The sequence below is a fragment of the Lagenorhynchus albirostris genome, chromosome 5 (assembly GCF_949774975.1).
Source record: "Lagenorhynchus albirostris chromosome 5, mLagAlb1.1, whole genome shotgun sequence".
Taxonomy (NCBI): Eukaryota; Metazoa; Chordata; class Mammalia; order Artiodactyla; family Delphinidae; genus Lagenorhynchus; species Lagenorhynchus albirostris.
In genome coordinates this window covers 77,180,216-77,195,412 of record NC_083099.1, presented here as the reverse complement: position 1 = coordinate 77,195,412, position 15,197 = coordinate 77,180,216, and the positions used below count along the sequence as shown (strand labels likewise).

Sequence of the window (15,197 nt, the reverse complement as noted above, 5' to 3'; positions counted from 1 at the left end):
TCGTCTTCTCTTGTCACTGTCCGTTTTGCTGCAGTAATGTCTACCTGCTTCTCCCTCTCTCTGTACCTGCAGCCCTGCGTTAGGCCCGGAAGGACATGGTGCTGTAATGACACCCCCGCTCCCCCGAGTGTCATTTGCGTGGGGAGGTAGAAGGGACAGAGTGGGGCTTCCAGGAAGGGGGACCCTGAGGAGCAGCCTGTCTCTCCCATGTGGGTGCTGACGGGGCAGACAGGGGCCTAAGAAGAAGCTGCTGGGGCACCAGGGCACCCCTGCTGCCCCTTCCCCAGGGCTACGGTGGCCCGTCCACAGCTCTGCCCCTTTCCTTGGCAACGGGCCGCCTGGGATGAGATGTTTCCCTTGCCATAACTCCCAGCAGCAGGAGTGTGCTGGAGGCCACAGGGCCTGACCTGCCTTCCAGGGCTGGGCTGCCTCTCTGGATTCGGCAGCAGGTCCCTGTCAGACTCCAGAATTTCTGCTTCTTACTTCATTTATGTCTTATTCCCAAGTAATATGTGATCTCTGTAGACAATGTAGACGGTACAGAGAAATATAAATGATTAAGGAAAAAAACTACCTATAATCCCATAGGTAGGAACCACTTTCCATTTTTTGTCATCATTCTTCCTAGTTGCATTTTCTTTTATCATTCCCTCGTTTTTAACTTTTATTTTTTTAAATTACCATAAAGTTAAATTGATTTGTTTTCCTAACACGTGGAGACTTGTGTAACCATCTTGCTGTAAAACTCCTTTGTGCTACCACTTTTATTTTTTAATGACGCAGATAATTTAAGAACAATATTAACAACATTCCTGTTATTGGCAGTGCAAGGTTCAAGGGATGCATAAGAATATGGTATAAAGAGTGAAAGTCCCCTCCGCGCCCGGCCTCCCTTCCCAGGTTTGACCAGTGCTGCCAGTTGGTTATCCTCCTTCTCCTGTGCTTCTTCCTAAACAACAGGAATCATTTCTTATCCATTTTTCTGTGATTTGCATTTTTTCCACTTACCAGTAAGTAGGTCTTAAAGATAATTTTGTGTAAATGTAGATGTTAGCATATAAATCTACCTCAATCTTTTAAACTAACAAATAGTATTTTATAATTTACATATGCCATAGATTTTAAACCATCCCCGTCATAGACATCTATTTCCAGTCTTTGTTCAAACAATGCAGTGAACATTTGTAAACATATGGATTTGGGAGCGTGTCTAAACGTTTAGGCACGTTAGCCTCCCAGAAGGGAAGGTGCTGCGCCTTGGGGTAAGTGTGCTTGAGCCTTGATAGATACCTGCCGACTTCCCTCCAGAAAGGGCTCACCACACCTGGCAGTGCATGGCGGAGCCTGCATCCCCGCCAGTCGTGGATGCTATCAGCTGTCTGCATTCCTGCTAAAAAGGGCAAAGGGGCAACTTGTCCACAGCTCCCTGGCTTCCAGGGGTGGTGAGCATCTCTTCATGTGGTAATCAGCCTTCCATGTTTCTTCTGTGAACCACCTGTTCATTCCCTTTGCCCATTTTTCTACTGGGTTGTCTTTTTCTTCTTGACCTAGAGCTCCATACTTATGGATATTAATCTTTATCTATTTTCTGGGTTCCAGATGTTCTCTGTTAGTCTGTTGCTTACTTTAACTTTCTTTATGCTGCCTTTCAGTGTACAAAAGCATTACATTTTCGGGACTTCCCTGGCGGTCCAGTGGTTGAGACTTCACCTTCCAACTCAGGGGTGTGCGGGTTCGAGCCCTGGTCGGGGAGCTAAGATCCCATGTGCCTCATGGCCAAAAAACCAAAAACATAAAACAGAAACAATATTGTAACAAATTCAATAAAGACTTTAAAAATGGTCCACATCAAAAAAAAAAACTTTTTAAAAAAAGAGCACTAGATTTTTGTAGTCAGATAAAAGCTAGAATGTTTATTGAGCACTTGCTGTGGATCAGACATTGTTTGAAGCACTTTCCATATATTAACTCGTTTAATCTTCACAGCAAATCCTGTGAAGTGGATATCGTGATTATCCCCATTTTACAGGTTAGGAAAGGGAGGCACCAAGAGGTTGAGAAGGTTGCGAAAGGTCACATAGCCAAAAAGGTAGAGCCAGGATTAAAACCCAAGTTCTAGAGGCCACAGCCTCATCACCAAGGCCTCTGCGAGCCTGCTTTTTCCCATCCTGACATCCGGGATATAAAAATAGTGCCCTGCATTTTGTGGCAATATTTTTGTTTTTCTTATTTTGCTTAATTCGTCTGGATTTTTTTTTTTTTTTTTTTTTTTGCGGTACACGGGCCTCTCACTGCTGTGGCCTCTCCCGTTGTGGAGCACAGGCTCCAGACGCGCAGGCTCAGCGACCATGACTCACGGGCCCAGCCGCTCCGCGGCATGTGGGATCTTCCCAGATCGGGGCACGAACCCGTGTCCCCTGCATCGGCGGGCGGACTCTCAACCACTGTGCCACCAGGGAAGCCCCAATTCATCTGGATTTTTCATTTGTTGTGCCATGTGGGAGGAAGGGATTTCATTTCATTTGTTAAGTTCTTTTTTCCTTGCTTTTTCCTTTACATTTTTCTTAACATTATCTTGTAAGTATTTTCTTATGTTATTAAAAATGCTTATTTGTACATACTTTTTGTGGTCACATAATATTCCATTATATAATGGCACCATAAATTACCTAACCAGCACCATAATGTTGAAGGTTTGAGTTTACTCTATTTCCCCACTATAAATCAGGCTGCAGAGAGCATTTTCATGCATAATTATTTGTCCACATGTCAGATTATTTCCTTAGGGTAGAATCCTGGAAGAAAAAATTTTAAAACTTGTTATCTACATTTTACACTAACGTAAAGGAAGAAGAAAAAAATCCCAACTTTCTCTTCGTGCAAGAAGAGGGCTGCGTGGTAGATGAGGCATTCATCAGTGTGTGTCTGCCCCAGAGTGTCTGAGTGTCTACAAGTCAGCTTTGGTGCATATACAGCGGGAAGCCTCGAAAGAGCCCAGAGGTTTCTGGGGGGCCCATCACAATGTTACAGCATCATTGTTTCTGTCAGCATCTGTAGGAGCCCCACCTCCCTGGCACACCCAAGCCAAGGTCCAGGCAAGGCAGCAGGAATGTGGGTAGGAAAATCCAGGCTCCTCTTGAGAGCCAGGTACTAGGGAGCTTTCCAAAGTCATCTGGTCTCCCGGAAAATTCCGGTTACAGGAGCCAGGAGAGTCTCCATAGCTGGCCTGCAATAAAATCATAGGTGTAACTGAAGTTAACGGAATCCAGAGGGATCTGAAGGTTTGGGATTGACGGGAAGCCAACATTCCCACAGCCAGAAAAGAGTGTGGTCAGGGAACTGACGGGCAGCCTCTTTGCCAGGTCATGAAAGTCAGTGTAAGTGCACTTACAAGCTGATAAAAACCCAACAAGGAAGTTTGGCAGTAAAACTTAATGGCCCATCAAATCACAATCAGGACAGTAAAACGCAGTGGGCTGGAGTCCTGCTCCGGCTTCTGACCGTCCTCCTCTGGCTCTCCTGCAGCCCACACGGCCAGGACAGCCTGAAGGCCAGGCCCGGAGGCTGGGGTCAAGGCAGTCACTGCTCATGACCCACAGTTCCCCAGGCCAGGCGGGTGCCAGCGAGGGAGACGTTTGCTCCGCCAGGGCCTCTCTCCTTCTTGGCGCCTGGCTGGTCTCATCGTCACAAACTCTGCTTACAGAGATTTATTGCTTAGCCTTAGTATCTTGTCTAGGGAGCAGAGGGAATTGATGTTAGTAGTGAAAACCATAATGCTATCAAGAGAACTCTTGGGAATGTATGGTAACTTCAGAACAACATCCAGAGATGTTGGAGATTTCCAAAGATGTTTTCCAGACCTAGTAAGGATCGGGGGAAGTGTATATAAATGGTGGTGTGGAGAGGAGCGTATGCACATAGTAACTGGTTTGGCTCCTAGTTTTACTAAATAGAGGTGTTTAGTTAAACTAGCAACTCTTTGGTGTGACTTTTGCCCCAAAAGGATTTAGTTCAGTTAAACCTTGTGTGCACAGGTATAACCTGAACAACACAGCCATGAGGTTCATTCATTCACAAAGTGTGTGGGATGCCATCCTCAGTGGTGAGTGAGACGGATGTCCAAGCCTGTAGAGAGCTTTTATCCACTTGGGGGATTGGAAGTTTCAAGTAAGCACATTTCTCCAGCTGTTTTGAGTACAGTCAAGGAAATAAGCAGGCCATTGGAAGTGAGTGTGATGAGTTGAGGCTTCTTGGGGTTAGGTGGTCAGGTGGTCAGGGAATTTCTCTGAAGAAGTGAAATTTGAACTAAAGCCTGCGTGATGTGAAGTGATCTGCCACGCAGAGTCCTGAGGGAAGATCGTGTTCCAGGCAAACAGCCCGATAAGAGCCATGGGGGTAGAAATGAGCTTGGTGAGATAGGAAAGCAGAAAGAGGCCACAGGCTGCAGAGTAGAGGACAGGAGGGAGATGGCCTGAGTTGAGGTTGGAGGGTAGGAAAGTCCAACAGTGTGGGACTTGTGGCTGAGAGAAGGAGTTTGGATTTCGATCCACTTGTGATGGGAGCCATTGGAAAGTTTTTTGTTTTTTTTTTTAAATTTTATTTATTTATTTATTTTTGGCTGCATTGGGTCTTCGTCGCTGTGTGCAGGCTTTCTCTAGTTGCAGCGAGCGGGAGCTACTCTTCGTTGCGGTGCGCGGGCTTCTCATTGCAGTGGCTTCTCTCATTGTGGAGCATGGGCTCTAGGCGCACGGGCTTCAGCAGTTGCGGCTCGCGGGCTCAGTAGTTGTGGCTCACGGGCTCTAGAGTTCAGGCTTAGTAGTTAGTTGTGGCGCACGAGCTTAGTTGCTCCGCGGCATGTGGGATCTTCCCGGGCCAGGGATCGAACCCTTGTCCCCTGCATTGGCAGGCAGATTCTCAACCACTGCGCCACCGGGGAAGCCCCATTAGAAAGTTTTGACCAAGGGAATTTGATATGATTTATGATTTGAAAAGATGCCCTGGCCGCCCCTAAATACCAAGAGACAGCAATATAATAGTCACAGGGCACTACAAAATGAAATGCCATAGGAGGATATGAATAAGATGTCTTTTGTGAGTAGAAGAGAAATAGGTAGTTTGGTGGGGCTGGAGTGAACTGGAGACTCAAAGTAGGGGCCAGAGCCCAGGTGGACACTCCGCATGGAGAGGTCTCATCCATCAGGGCAGGGGCTGTGATGAAGTGAGCTGGGTGCTGGGGGACAGAACTTCAGGGAAAAGGTCAGCTCATGTGGTCACAGCTCCAGCCAGAAGATCCACCTTCTAATCCCATCTTGTTTAACGGTGGCCCTGGGATCCCCAGTTTATCACTATCTCCCAGAGCAGTCATTTCTGATGATCCCTGCCCTGTGTCTCATGGGGCTGCTGAGATAGTGTGTGGAAGGCCAGTGCAGAGAGCGAGCGCTTTTATTCCTTGGCAGAGTCCTGGGAGATGGGGCCAGAGGTTCAGGAGAGAGCTGTGGGTACAAGCCAAAGAATCTGGCGCCTCCTGGCATGTCCTCCAGCCACCCCTCCTGTGTCCAGTGCAGACATCGTGGGTCGATCACAGCTCTTCTTCCCAGTGAGCCAATTCTCTGTCTTAAGAGGCCCTCTCCCGCCCGCCGCCAATAGAAGTTGGCAGGCAATGTGGAGTCTATTTGCTTCCCCAGCGGGCAGTGGCATCAAAGGGCTGAGCCTGGCAAAGGTATGAAGGTGAACTCCCTCATCTTCAGGGGTCCTGCCTCATTGACTGGGACATTTTGGAAAGAAACAGTGGTTTTCTATGGGTGGGTTTGTCTTCTTTACCCCCCATTCCCACCCAGTCCCACCACCCACCTTGACCGTGGGGCCTGCTAGCACTGGCCTGACAGCACCAATCATAACGTGGTAGAGGAGAGGGTGCTCAGGGGAGCATCCCCTTCCTGCCCCTCCCGCCTGCCATGGAGACCACTTGGAGCCTGAAGCCCGGGTCTCCTGAGGCCTGCCCGGGCATCCTCCCTTGTGCTCTGATGGGCTGAGCGGCTCTCACTCAGGCCGCTCACTTCCTACTCTCCAGGGGAGACCGAACTCTTGGGTGACAGACCCTCCATCAGCAGGAGAGCCTCTGAGCTTCCTTTTCTCCGTGTCTCTTCATGCAGGGTGAGCTCCCTCTGCCCCTGTCAGGGGAGGTCATCTCGGGGCAGGGTTCAGGGAGCGGTCAGCCTGGAGGCAGGCCTGGGGGTTCCTTTGAGAGTTGTAGAGCCTCCTGACTGTAAGCCCCAAAGAGTGATTTATTCTTTTTTATTTTAGTGAGAATCAAAAAAAAAAAAAGTTTGTCTTAATATATGTCATGTTAAGTCAGTAGAATCCTCCTTAGGATATCCAGTTTACTCCAGACATGCGGATCTTGTGGAAGGATACCTGAGCCTGGACACCTGTGGGGACAGCTCGTTGTTCTTCTATGGCCTCCCGCCGGCAAAGTGACTGCCTCGCAGTCAGCCCTTCGTTGCCTTGCCCTCTTAACCAGGGGTCTATGAGTGGGTCAGGGCATTCGGAGCCCTCTGCAGTTATTCATCAGTATGGAACATATATGCATCAGTACGGGAGAAGTGGGGGAGAAGCTTAGATTCTCAACAATGTCAGTGACCCAGAAAAGCCCGAAGTCTGCCCTGAGCGGAGGAGGATGCTCTCCCTTTTGCTGTTGTGGGTGGCTGCTGCCTGCAGGGAGAGAGGCCCGCTGGGAGTCCCGAGCTGGACCACGGTCTGTGTGCTTTCCATCTGGGGCACGGCTCAGTGAAACAGAAATAGCACTGCGTGCTCTACATGCTTCATCCTGTTAAATGGACTTTTGTGGTCACTCTCGAGACTGCATAGCATCTGTGTATAAGATTGGTTCTGTGGGGGAATCACATTTTCAGTTCCAAACAAACAATTTACCAAAACAAAACAAAAAATGCTTTTGTAACTCAGTTGTTTAGAAAGTGCAAATGGGTTGTGATAACACTAAGTGTTCATTTCTGGAAAATAATGTTCTTACATTTTAATATCATGATGACTTTGATACCTGTATGGTTCATGGGGGTCCCAAGTGGGCTCTAGTCAGACCATGAGCCCACGGGTGTCCCTCGCCCTTGCTTGGGCCCATTTGAGAAGGACCAACATGTTGGTCCGGCTGAGAATTGTAGCCACTCCCTGGGCTGGATTCCATCAGTGAGTTTCCTCCACCGAGTCATCTCATGGCTCCCCCAGAGCACTCTGTCCAGAGGAGGGCTTGACAACACTGGCCAGGGTTTTCTGTTATCAGTGTGTGTGTGTGTGTGTGTGTGTGTGTGTGTGTTGAGGGGGACAGTTAGGGTAGCCACTGTGAGGCCCCCTGTCTCTGGGAGGAGCAAGTTGAGAATGGACTAAGGAAGTTGGAACAGGCAGGAATGGAACGGACCTGTTTTTGTCTCAGTGCCATGTGGAGCTGAGCTCTGCAGGAATGACCTTGGAGGAGAGAGGAATTTTTGTCCCAGCCAAGTGCTCAGATGGAGGCAGGAAAGCTGTTTACATGGCCCAGTGGCTCCTGGAGGGTGTGGGAGGTCTTCTCTGATGATACTAGTATGTGTCTGTCTGCCTGCCTTTGTTTCTTTTTCTTTTTGGTCCACATTCTTTTTTTTTTAAATTAAAGTATAGTTGATTTACAATATTATATTAGTTTCAGGTATACAACATAGTGATTCAATATTTTTATAGATTGTACTCCATTTAAAGCTATTACAAAACAATGGCTATATTTCCCTGTGCTGTATCCTTTTTGCTTATTTATTATATACATAGTAGTTTGTATCTCTTCATCCCATACCCCTGTCTGGCTCCTTCCCCCTTCGCTCTCCCCACTGGTAACCACCAGTTTGTGCTCTATATCTGTGAGTCTGTTACTGTATCATTATATACATTTGCTTGTTTTATTCTTTTAGATTCCACATGTAAGTGATAACGTAGAGTATTTGTCTGTCTCTGTCTGACTTATTTCACTAAGCTTAATACCCTCTAGGTCCATCCACATTGTTACAAATGGCAGAATTATTTTTATGGCGGGGTAATATATCATTGTATATATGTATCTATCTTCTTTATCCATTCATCTGTTCATGGACACTTAGGCTGCTTCTGTATCTTGGCAATTGTAAATAATGCTTCTATGAACATTGGGGTGCATGTATCCTTTCAAATTAGTGTTTTTGTTTCTTTCAAATACATACCCAGGAGTGGAATTTCTGGGTCATATGGTAATTCTATTTTTAGTTTTTTGAGGCACCTCCATACTGTTTTCCATAGTGGCTGCACCAATTTACATTCCCACCAACAGTGTACCAGGTTTCCCTTTTCTCCACATCCTTGTCAACATTTGTTATTTGTAGACTTTGATGAGGGCCATTCTGAAAGATGTGAGGTGATAACTCATTGTGGTTTTGATTTGCATTTCTCTGATGATTAGCGATGTCTTTGGGAAAATGTCTGTTCAGGTCTTTTGCCCATTTTTTAATCAGGTTGTTTTTTTGTTAGGGTTTTGTTTTGGGGTTTTTTGTTTTTGTTTTATGGGTTTTTTTTTTTTTGATATTCAGTTGTATGAACTGTTTATGTATTTTGGATATTAACCCCTTACCAGTCATATCATTTGCAAATATCTTCTCCCATTCAGTAGGATGTCTTTTCATTTTGTCAGTGGTTTCCTTTACTGTACAAAAGCTTTTAAGTTTACTTAGGTCCCATTTGATTATTTTTGCTTTTGTTTCTTTTGCCTTAGGAGACAGATCCAAACAAATTTTGCTACAATTTGTCAGTGTTCTGCTTGTGTTCGCTTCTAGGAGTTTTACAGTTTCAGGTTTTACATTTAGGTCTTGAATCTGTTTTGAGTTTATTTTCATATATGGTGTGAGAAAATGTAATTTTAATTTCATTCTTTTACATTTAGCTGTTCAGCTTTCCTTGCACCACTGCTTGAAGAGACTGTCTTTTCTTCTTTGTATATTTTGCCTCCTTTGTCATAGATTAATTGACCATAAGTGTGTGGGTTTATTTCTAGGATCTCTATTCTGTTCCGTTGATCCATTGTGTCTGTTTTTGTGCCAGTACTGTACTGTTTTGATTACTGTAGCTTTGTAGTATACTCTGAAGTCAGAGAGAGTGATACCTCCAGCTGCTTTGTTCTTTTTTCTCAAGATTACTTTGGCAATTCAGGGTCTTTTGTGGTTCCATATAAATTTTATGATTATTTATTCTAGCTCTGTGAAAAATGTCATGGGTATTTTGATAGGGATTGTATTAAATCTGTGTAGATTGCTTTGGGTAGTATGGACTTTTTTAAAATTTTTATTTATTTATTTATCTTTGGCTGCATTGGGTCTTCGTTGTTATGTGCAGGCTTTCTCTAGTTGCGGCCCGTGGGGGCTACTCTTCATTGCGGTGAGGAGGGCTTCTCACTGCGGTGGCTTCTCTTGTTCTGAAGCATGGGCTCTAGGCGCACAGACTTCAGTAGTTGTGGCACGCAGGCTCAGTAGTTGTGGCTCGCGGGCTCTAGAGTGTAGGCTCAGTAGTTGTGGCGTATGGGCTTAGTTGCTCCACGGCATGTGGGATCTTCCCGGACCAGGGCTCGAACCCATGTCCCCTGCATTGGCAGGCAGATTCTTAACTTCTGCGCCACCAGGGAAGTCCCAGTATGGACATTTTAACAATATTAATTCTTCCAATCCATGAGCACAGGTTATCTTTCCATTTCTCTGTATCATCTTCAGTTTCCTTTATCATTGTTTTATAGTTTTCAGAATATAGGTCTTTCACCTCCTTTGTTAAGTTTATTCCTAGGTATTCTTTCCTTTTTGATGCAGTTTTTAAACAGGATTGTTTTCTTGCTCTCTTTTTCTAAGAGTTCATTATTAGTGTAAAGAAAACAACAGATTTCTGTATATTAAGCTTCTATCTTGCAACTTTACTGAATTCATTTATTAGCTCTAATAGTTTTTTGGTGGAGGTGTTAGTGTTTTCTATATATAGTATGTCATCTGAAAATAGTGACAATTTTGTTTCCTTTCCAGTTTGGATGCGATGCCTTTTATTTCTTTTTCTTGTCTGATTGCTGTGGCTAGGACTTGCAATACTATGTTGAATGAAAAGGGCAAGAGGTGGGCATCCTTGTCTTGTTCCTGATTTTAGAAGAAAGGCTTTCAGGGCTTCTCTGGTGGTGCAGTGGTGAAGAATCCGCCTGCCAAGGCAGGGGACACAGGTTCAAGCCCTGGCCCAGGAAGATCCCACATACCGCGGAGCAGCTAAGCCCATGCGCCACAACTACTGAGCCTGAGCTCTAGAGCCCTCAATCCACAACTACTAAGCCCGTGTGCCACAACTACTGAAGACTGCGTGCCTAGAGCCCATGCTCCGCAACGAAGAGTAGCCCCCGCTCACCACAACTAGAGAAAGCCCGTGCACAGCAACGAAGACCCAACACAGCCAAAAATAAATAAATAAATAAATAAATTTATAGAAGAAAGGCTTTCAGCATTTCACCATTGAGTACGATGTTAGCTGTGGGTTTGTCATGAATGGCCTTTGTTATGTTGAGCTGTGTTCCCTCTATACCAACTTTGATGAGAGTCTTTGTCATGAATGTATGTTGAATTTTGTCAAATGCTTTTTCTACATCTATTGAGATGATCATGTGATTTTTATCCTTTCTTCTGTTAATGTGTTATATCATGTTGATTGATTTGTGGATACTGAACCATCCTTGCATCCCTGGAATAAATTCCACTTGATCATGGTGTATGATTCTATTACAAATTCAACTTCACTACTAGTGATCAGTCTGTTCAGATAGGCTGTGTCTTCCTGATTCAGTCTTGGAAGGTTGTATGTTTCTAGAAATTTGTCCATTTCTTGTAGGTTGTCCAGTTTGTTGGTATATGATTGTAGTATTCTCTTATGATTTTTTGTATCTCTGATATCAGTTGTTATATCTCTTCTTTCATTTATTTGGGTCCTCTTTTTTCCTTGATAAGCCTGGCTAAACGTTTATCAATTCTGTTTATCTTTGCAAAAAACCAGCTCTTGGTTTCACTGATCTTTTGTATTGTTTTCTTGGTCTCTGTTTTATTTATTTCCTCTCTGATCTGTATTATTTCCTTCATTCTGCTGATCGTGGGGTTTGCTTGTTCTTCTTTTTCTAACTCCTTTAGATGGTAGATTAGGTTGTTTATTTGAGATTTTTCTTATTTCTTGAAGAAGACCTATATCACTATAAACCTACCTCTTATATGCATCCCATAGATTTTGGAAAGTTGTGTTTCCGTTGTCATTTATCTCGAGGTATTTTCTGATATCCTCTTTGATTTCTTCATTGAACTGTTGGTTTTTTAGTAGCATGTTGCTTGGTCTCCACGTGTCTTCCTTTCTTGTCTTTCTTTTTCCCAATAATCAGTAGTAGAATTATGATGCTCTAAGCTCCCAAGCAGTAGCACACCCCATGAGAAGGCCAAGTCACATGTCCACCATCCATTTAGCCTTGTCTGTGCCCCCCTACCCCCCACTCCCAGCCAGGTTTCCCTTTAGAGTCATCTCCAGCCTGAGCCAGTCTGGTCCTACTCGCCTCACAGCCCCTTCAGCGTAGATGCCAGAGAGTACTCTTTCTACTAAAATGAAAGCAATTTACAAATGTCCTGTCATCACTGACACAAAGTGCTTGCTTCCTTTTTAATGTATCAAATGTCATTATTCATAACATATTACTGCGTTCAAGTGTTGTAAGGAGAGGAGGGCAAAGCAGTCTTTGTCCCAAGAAAATACCATTTATTTGGGAATGACAAGTCAGATCACTGTGCCTGTCATATCATACCTCTTCCCTTATTGGGATAATTGGAACTTGACATTTTCCCATACTCTTGCTTATGTGAATTCTTATTCCCAGTTCAAGGCCCCAAATCCCTTCTGCCCTGCAGAAGATGATAGTGGTGACAGTAGCATAGTGCTGGGAAGCACATGCTGCCAGTGGCTGTGGCCTACAACCAGATTGCTTGGGTTTTCAGCCCAGCTCTGTGACCTGTGGCTGTGTATGTAGCCTTGGGCAGTCATCCACCCTCTCAGTGCCTCAGTTTTCTCATCTGTAAAATGGAGATAATGTAGTTCATACCTTGTAGGGCTGTTGTGAGGGTATAAAGCACTTAGAGCCACACCTGGCACACAGGACCTATATGCATATCACCAGTATTGTTGATGTAATTATTTCATTTTTGCCTCTTGTGCCCCTCCCCCCCCCCACCCCCAGTGGATCAGGCAAAAGATTTCTTTTCTCTGAGCTGGTGCTGTTCTTCTTTTCTCCTGGGTACCCCTGGTATCTGGGGCTAGGACCCAGCTCTCTTACAGAGGCAGGGGACATCCCTGGAGCCTCTGTGCCATGGACATGGTTTCTCTTGATTTCTTCCTGCAGGGTGTGGACACTGTAAGAAAATGAAACCAGAGTTTGAGAATGCAGCAGAAGTCCTCCACGGAGAAGCAGATGTAAGCTTCCTTTCCTTAACTCCTCCACCGCTCTCTCCTAAAGAGTCAGTGATAGGAATCATTACAGTGACTTTCCCCTGCAAGCTCTGTAGCAGCTCTCCTGGCCCCTGGAGGCCTGCGGAACTTCTGTGTCCCCAAGTAGATGTGTCTTAGACAGGTGGGGCCCCTACCAGGGATGGAGGGGTACAGAGAGATTAGGGTCACATTCCCATACCCTTCCAGGTGACCTCTGCCAGGTCATGGCTCTGAGGTGAAGCCCCAAGTTTCTCCCTCTTTTCTGTGGGAGCCTGCCGACCGGGAACAGCCACAGTCTACACAGCCTGGTTGGTGGGGGAGATTAAAAGGCTTCATCTCAGCCCACAAATGAGAATGATGGACAGGCCCGTGTCCAGTTGTTCCTGGGATGTATGAAGTTCCTGCCCTGTGAGGTTTCGGCAGGCCCTCGGTGGGTTGGCGGCTGGTGTCCGGGCTCCTCTTCTGCCAGCACCGCATCTGAGGCTGTCATGCATGGTTGGCCTCTCCCCCGTCCCAGAGCTCTGGTGTCCTTGCAGCTGTTGATGCGACCGTCAACAAGGCCCTGGCAGAAAGATTCCACATCTCCGAGTTTCCTACACTCAAGTATTTTAAGAATGGAGAGAAGTATGCAGTGCCTGCGCTCAGAACAAAGAAGAGCTTTATTGAGTGGATGCAAAAGTAAGTCTGCTGGTCTTGATAGCACATCTTGGTCCCTGGCTGTCGGCCACTGGAGAGGGCCTTGAGGAGATGAAGTAAACCTTAGGAGCCGCTGGACACGAACCCGTGTCCCCTGCATCGGCAGGCAGACTCTCAATCACTGCACCACCAGGGAAGCCCAAGAGCATGGACTTTGGAGTCTAAGAGCCCTGCACTCAGATCGTGACCCCAAGCCATTTACGTGACCCTGCTAAGCGCCAGTTTCCCATCTGTGAAGTGGAGACTATACTTTTCCCATAGGCTTGTCCAGAGAATTAAATTGGATTATTGTGCTTTAGCACAGTGCATGGTGTGTGGAAATACTCAAAGAGAGGAAGCTGTGGGGACGCGGGTTCGTGCCCCGGTCCGGGAAGATCCCACGTGCCGCGGAGTGGCTGGGCCCGTGGGCCATGGCCGCTGAGCCAGCTCTCATGCGGCACTGTAACTGACAGCACCACCCCCTAAGTGCTAGAACCTTCCCAGCCTTTGCAGCGTGCTTTGATAGCTGTTGCCCCATTTCATACTCAGATCCTACTGAGGCCAGAGTTTTTATTCCTATTTCCTTGGTGAAGAAACTTAGGTTCAGAGAGGTGAGGAGCCTTGCCTAGGGACAAATGGTGGTTCTTTGGGGAGCTTGGAAGGAATCCTCCAGGCAGAGCATAAACAGCAGATGCTCTGAGATGAAGGGTTGAGGCCACCAGCAGGAGGGCAAGCAGACAGTGTCGGGGGAGGCTGATGGTACTTCCAGGCTTGTGCACACGTGGCCGCGCTTGGGTGACTGAGATGTGCGCACCAGCAGGCCAGCCTGGGGAGGCAGGATGCAGGGACAGGGCAGAGCAGAAGGTTGGTGTCAGCCAAAGAGTCCAGGGTGTTTGACAGGGCACCTGGAGGGCAAAGAAGTGGGGAAGACAGGAAGGGTGGGAGGGGCCCGTCTTGGGCACGAGAACAGGGGTGCTGTTAAGCAAAACGAAGAAGTTAGGGAAGAAAGCTGTTTTGGGAAGTGTGGACGAGAGGGAAGAGTTCTAAGCCTTGTTGGGATTGGGGTGACAGTGGGACCTCCAGGTGGAAATACCTGAAAAACACCTGGAAATAGGGGGCTTGGGTGAGAGGCCAGGGCTCGAGTCATCCTCAGCCTAGGGGATTATGGAAGCCACGCAGAGGGATGAGATCTTACGAGAATTGCAGGGGCACGGAGCTAGAACCAGAAGAAGAGAGAAGGCTGTTGGGAAGGTAGGGAAGGGGTCTCTGGTAGGAGGGCTTCTGAAAGGTGAGAGAGGCCGTGGGGTGCCCGGTGCTGTGCTCATGCTGCCCTCGCTGGGTACAAGGCCTGAGGCCTGGTGGTCAGAAGCCAGGTGGTGCTGACGTGAAGGAGGGAGTGCAGGGGGTGCGTGTGGCAGCACGGGGTCCGGACCGCTCCCCAGAGACACTTCTCAGAAGGGAGAGAGAAGTGTGGTTGTAGGGAGGGGGACAAGGGCAGCAAAGGCTTTAAAAGACCCTGGAGATCTATACTTTTGTGAGGCAGAGTGGAGGGAACCAGTGAACAGAAGGAGATTGAAAAATTATAAACCCTTATCGAATGCCTGTCATTTATGAGAGCACATAGGCTCTTAGCAACTGTTAGCTGCTTGACCGACTAGGTGCTTCATACACACTGTCTCTGCTCTTCATAAGGAGCCCAGGAAGTAGGTCTCAACTGTACTCATTTAGCAGAAAAGAAAATGGAAGCTCAGAGGGGTTTGGTAACTTACCTAAGGTCCCACAGGTGATCAGTAATCTGGATTTGAACCCAGACCCACCTCCGTGGCGCATGCTCTGTCCACCAGAACAGAGGCTCAGGAGCAGAAGATAATGGAGGGTGCTTCAGGGTCCCAGAAGAGGCAGGAGGGAGGGGAAGGGAGCCCAGGTGCAGGGGCTTCTCCCCATGGCAAGGAGATGACTGGAGAGGTCGTAAAAGCGACTCA

The 15,197-nt window shown here is 46.8% G+C and overlaps 1 protein-coding gene across 1 annotated transcript in view; it reads left to right on the top strand.

Annotated features, from left to right (window-relative positions):
• Positions 1–15,197, top strand: part of PDIA5 (protein disulfide isomerase family A member 5) — a 90,331-nt gene that overhangs the window by 63,617 nt on the left and 11,517 nt on the right. The window contains exons 12-13 of the mRNA XM_060150471.1: positions 12,455–12,525; positions 13,058–13,218. Coding sequence (XP_060006454.1) covers positions 12,455–12,525; positions 13,058–13,218 — 232 coding nt within the window. The remainder of the gene's footprint in view (positions 1–12,454; positions 12,526–13,057; positions 13,219–15,197) is intronic.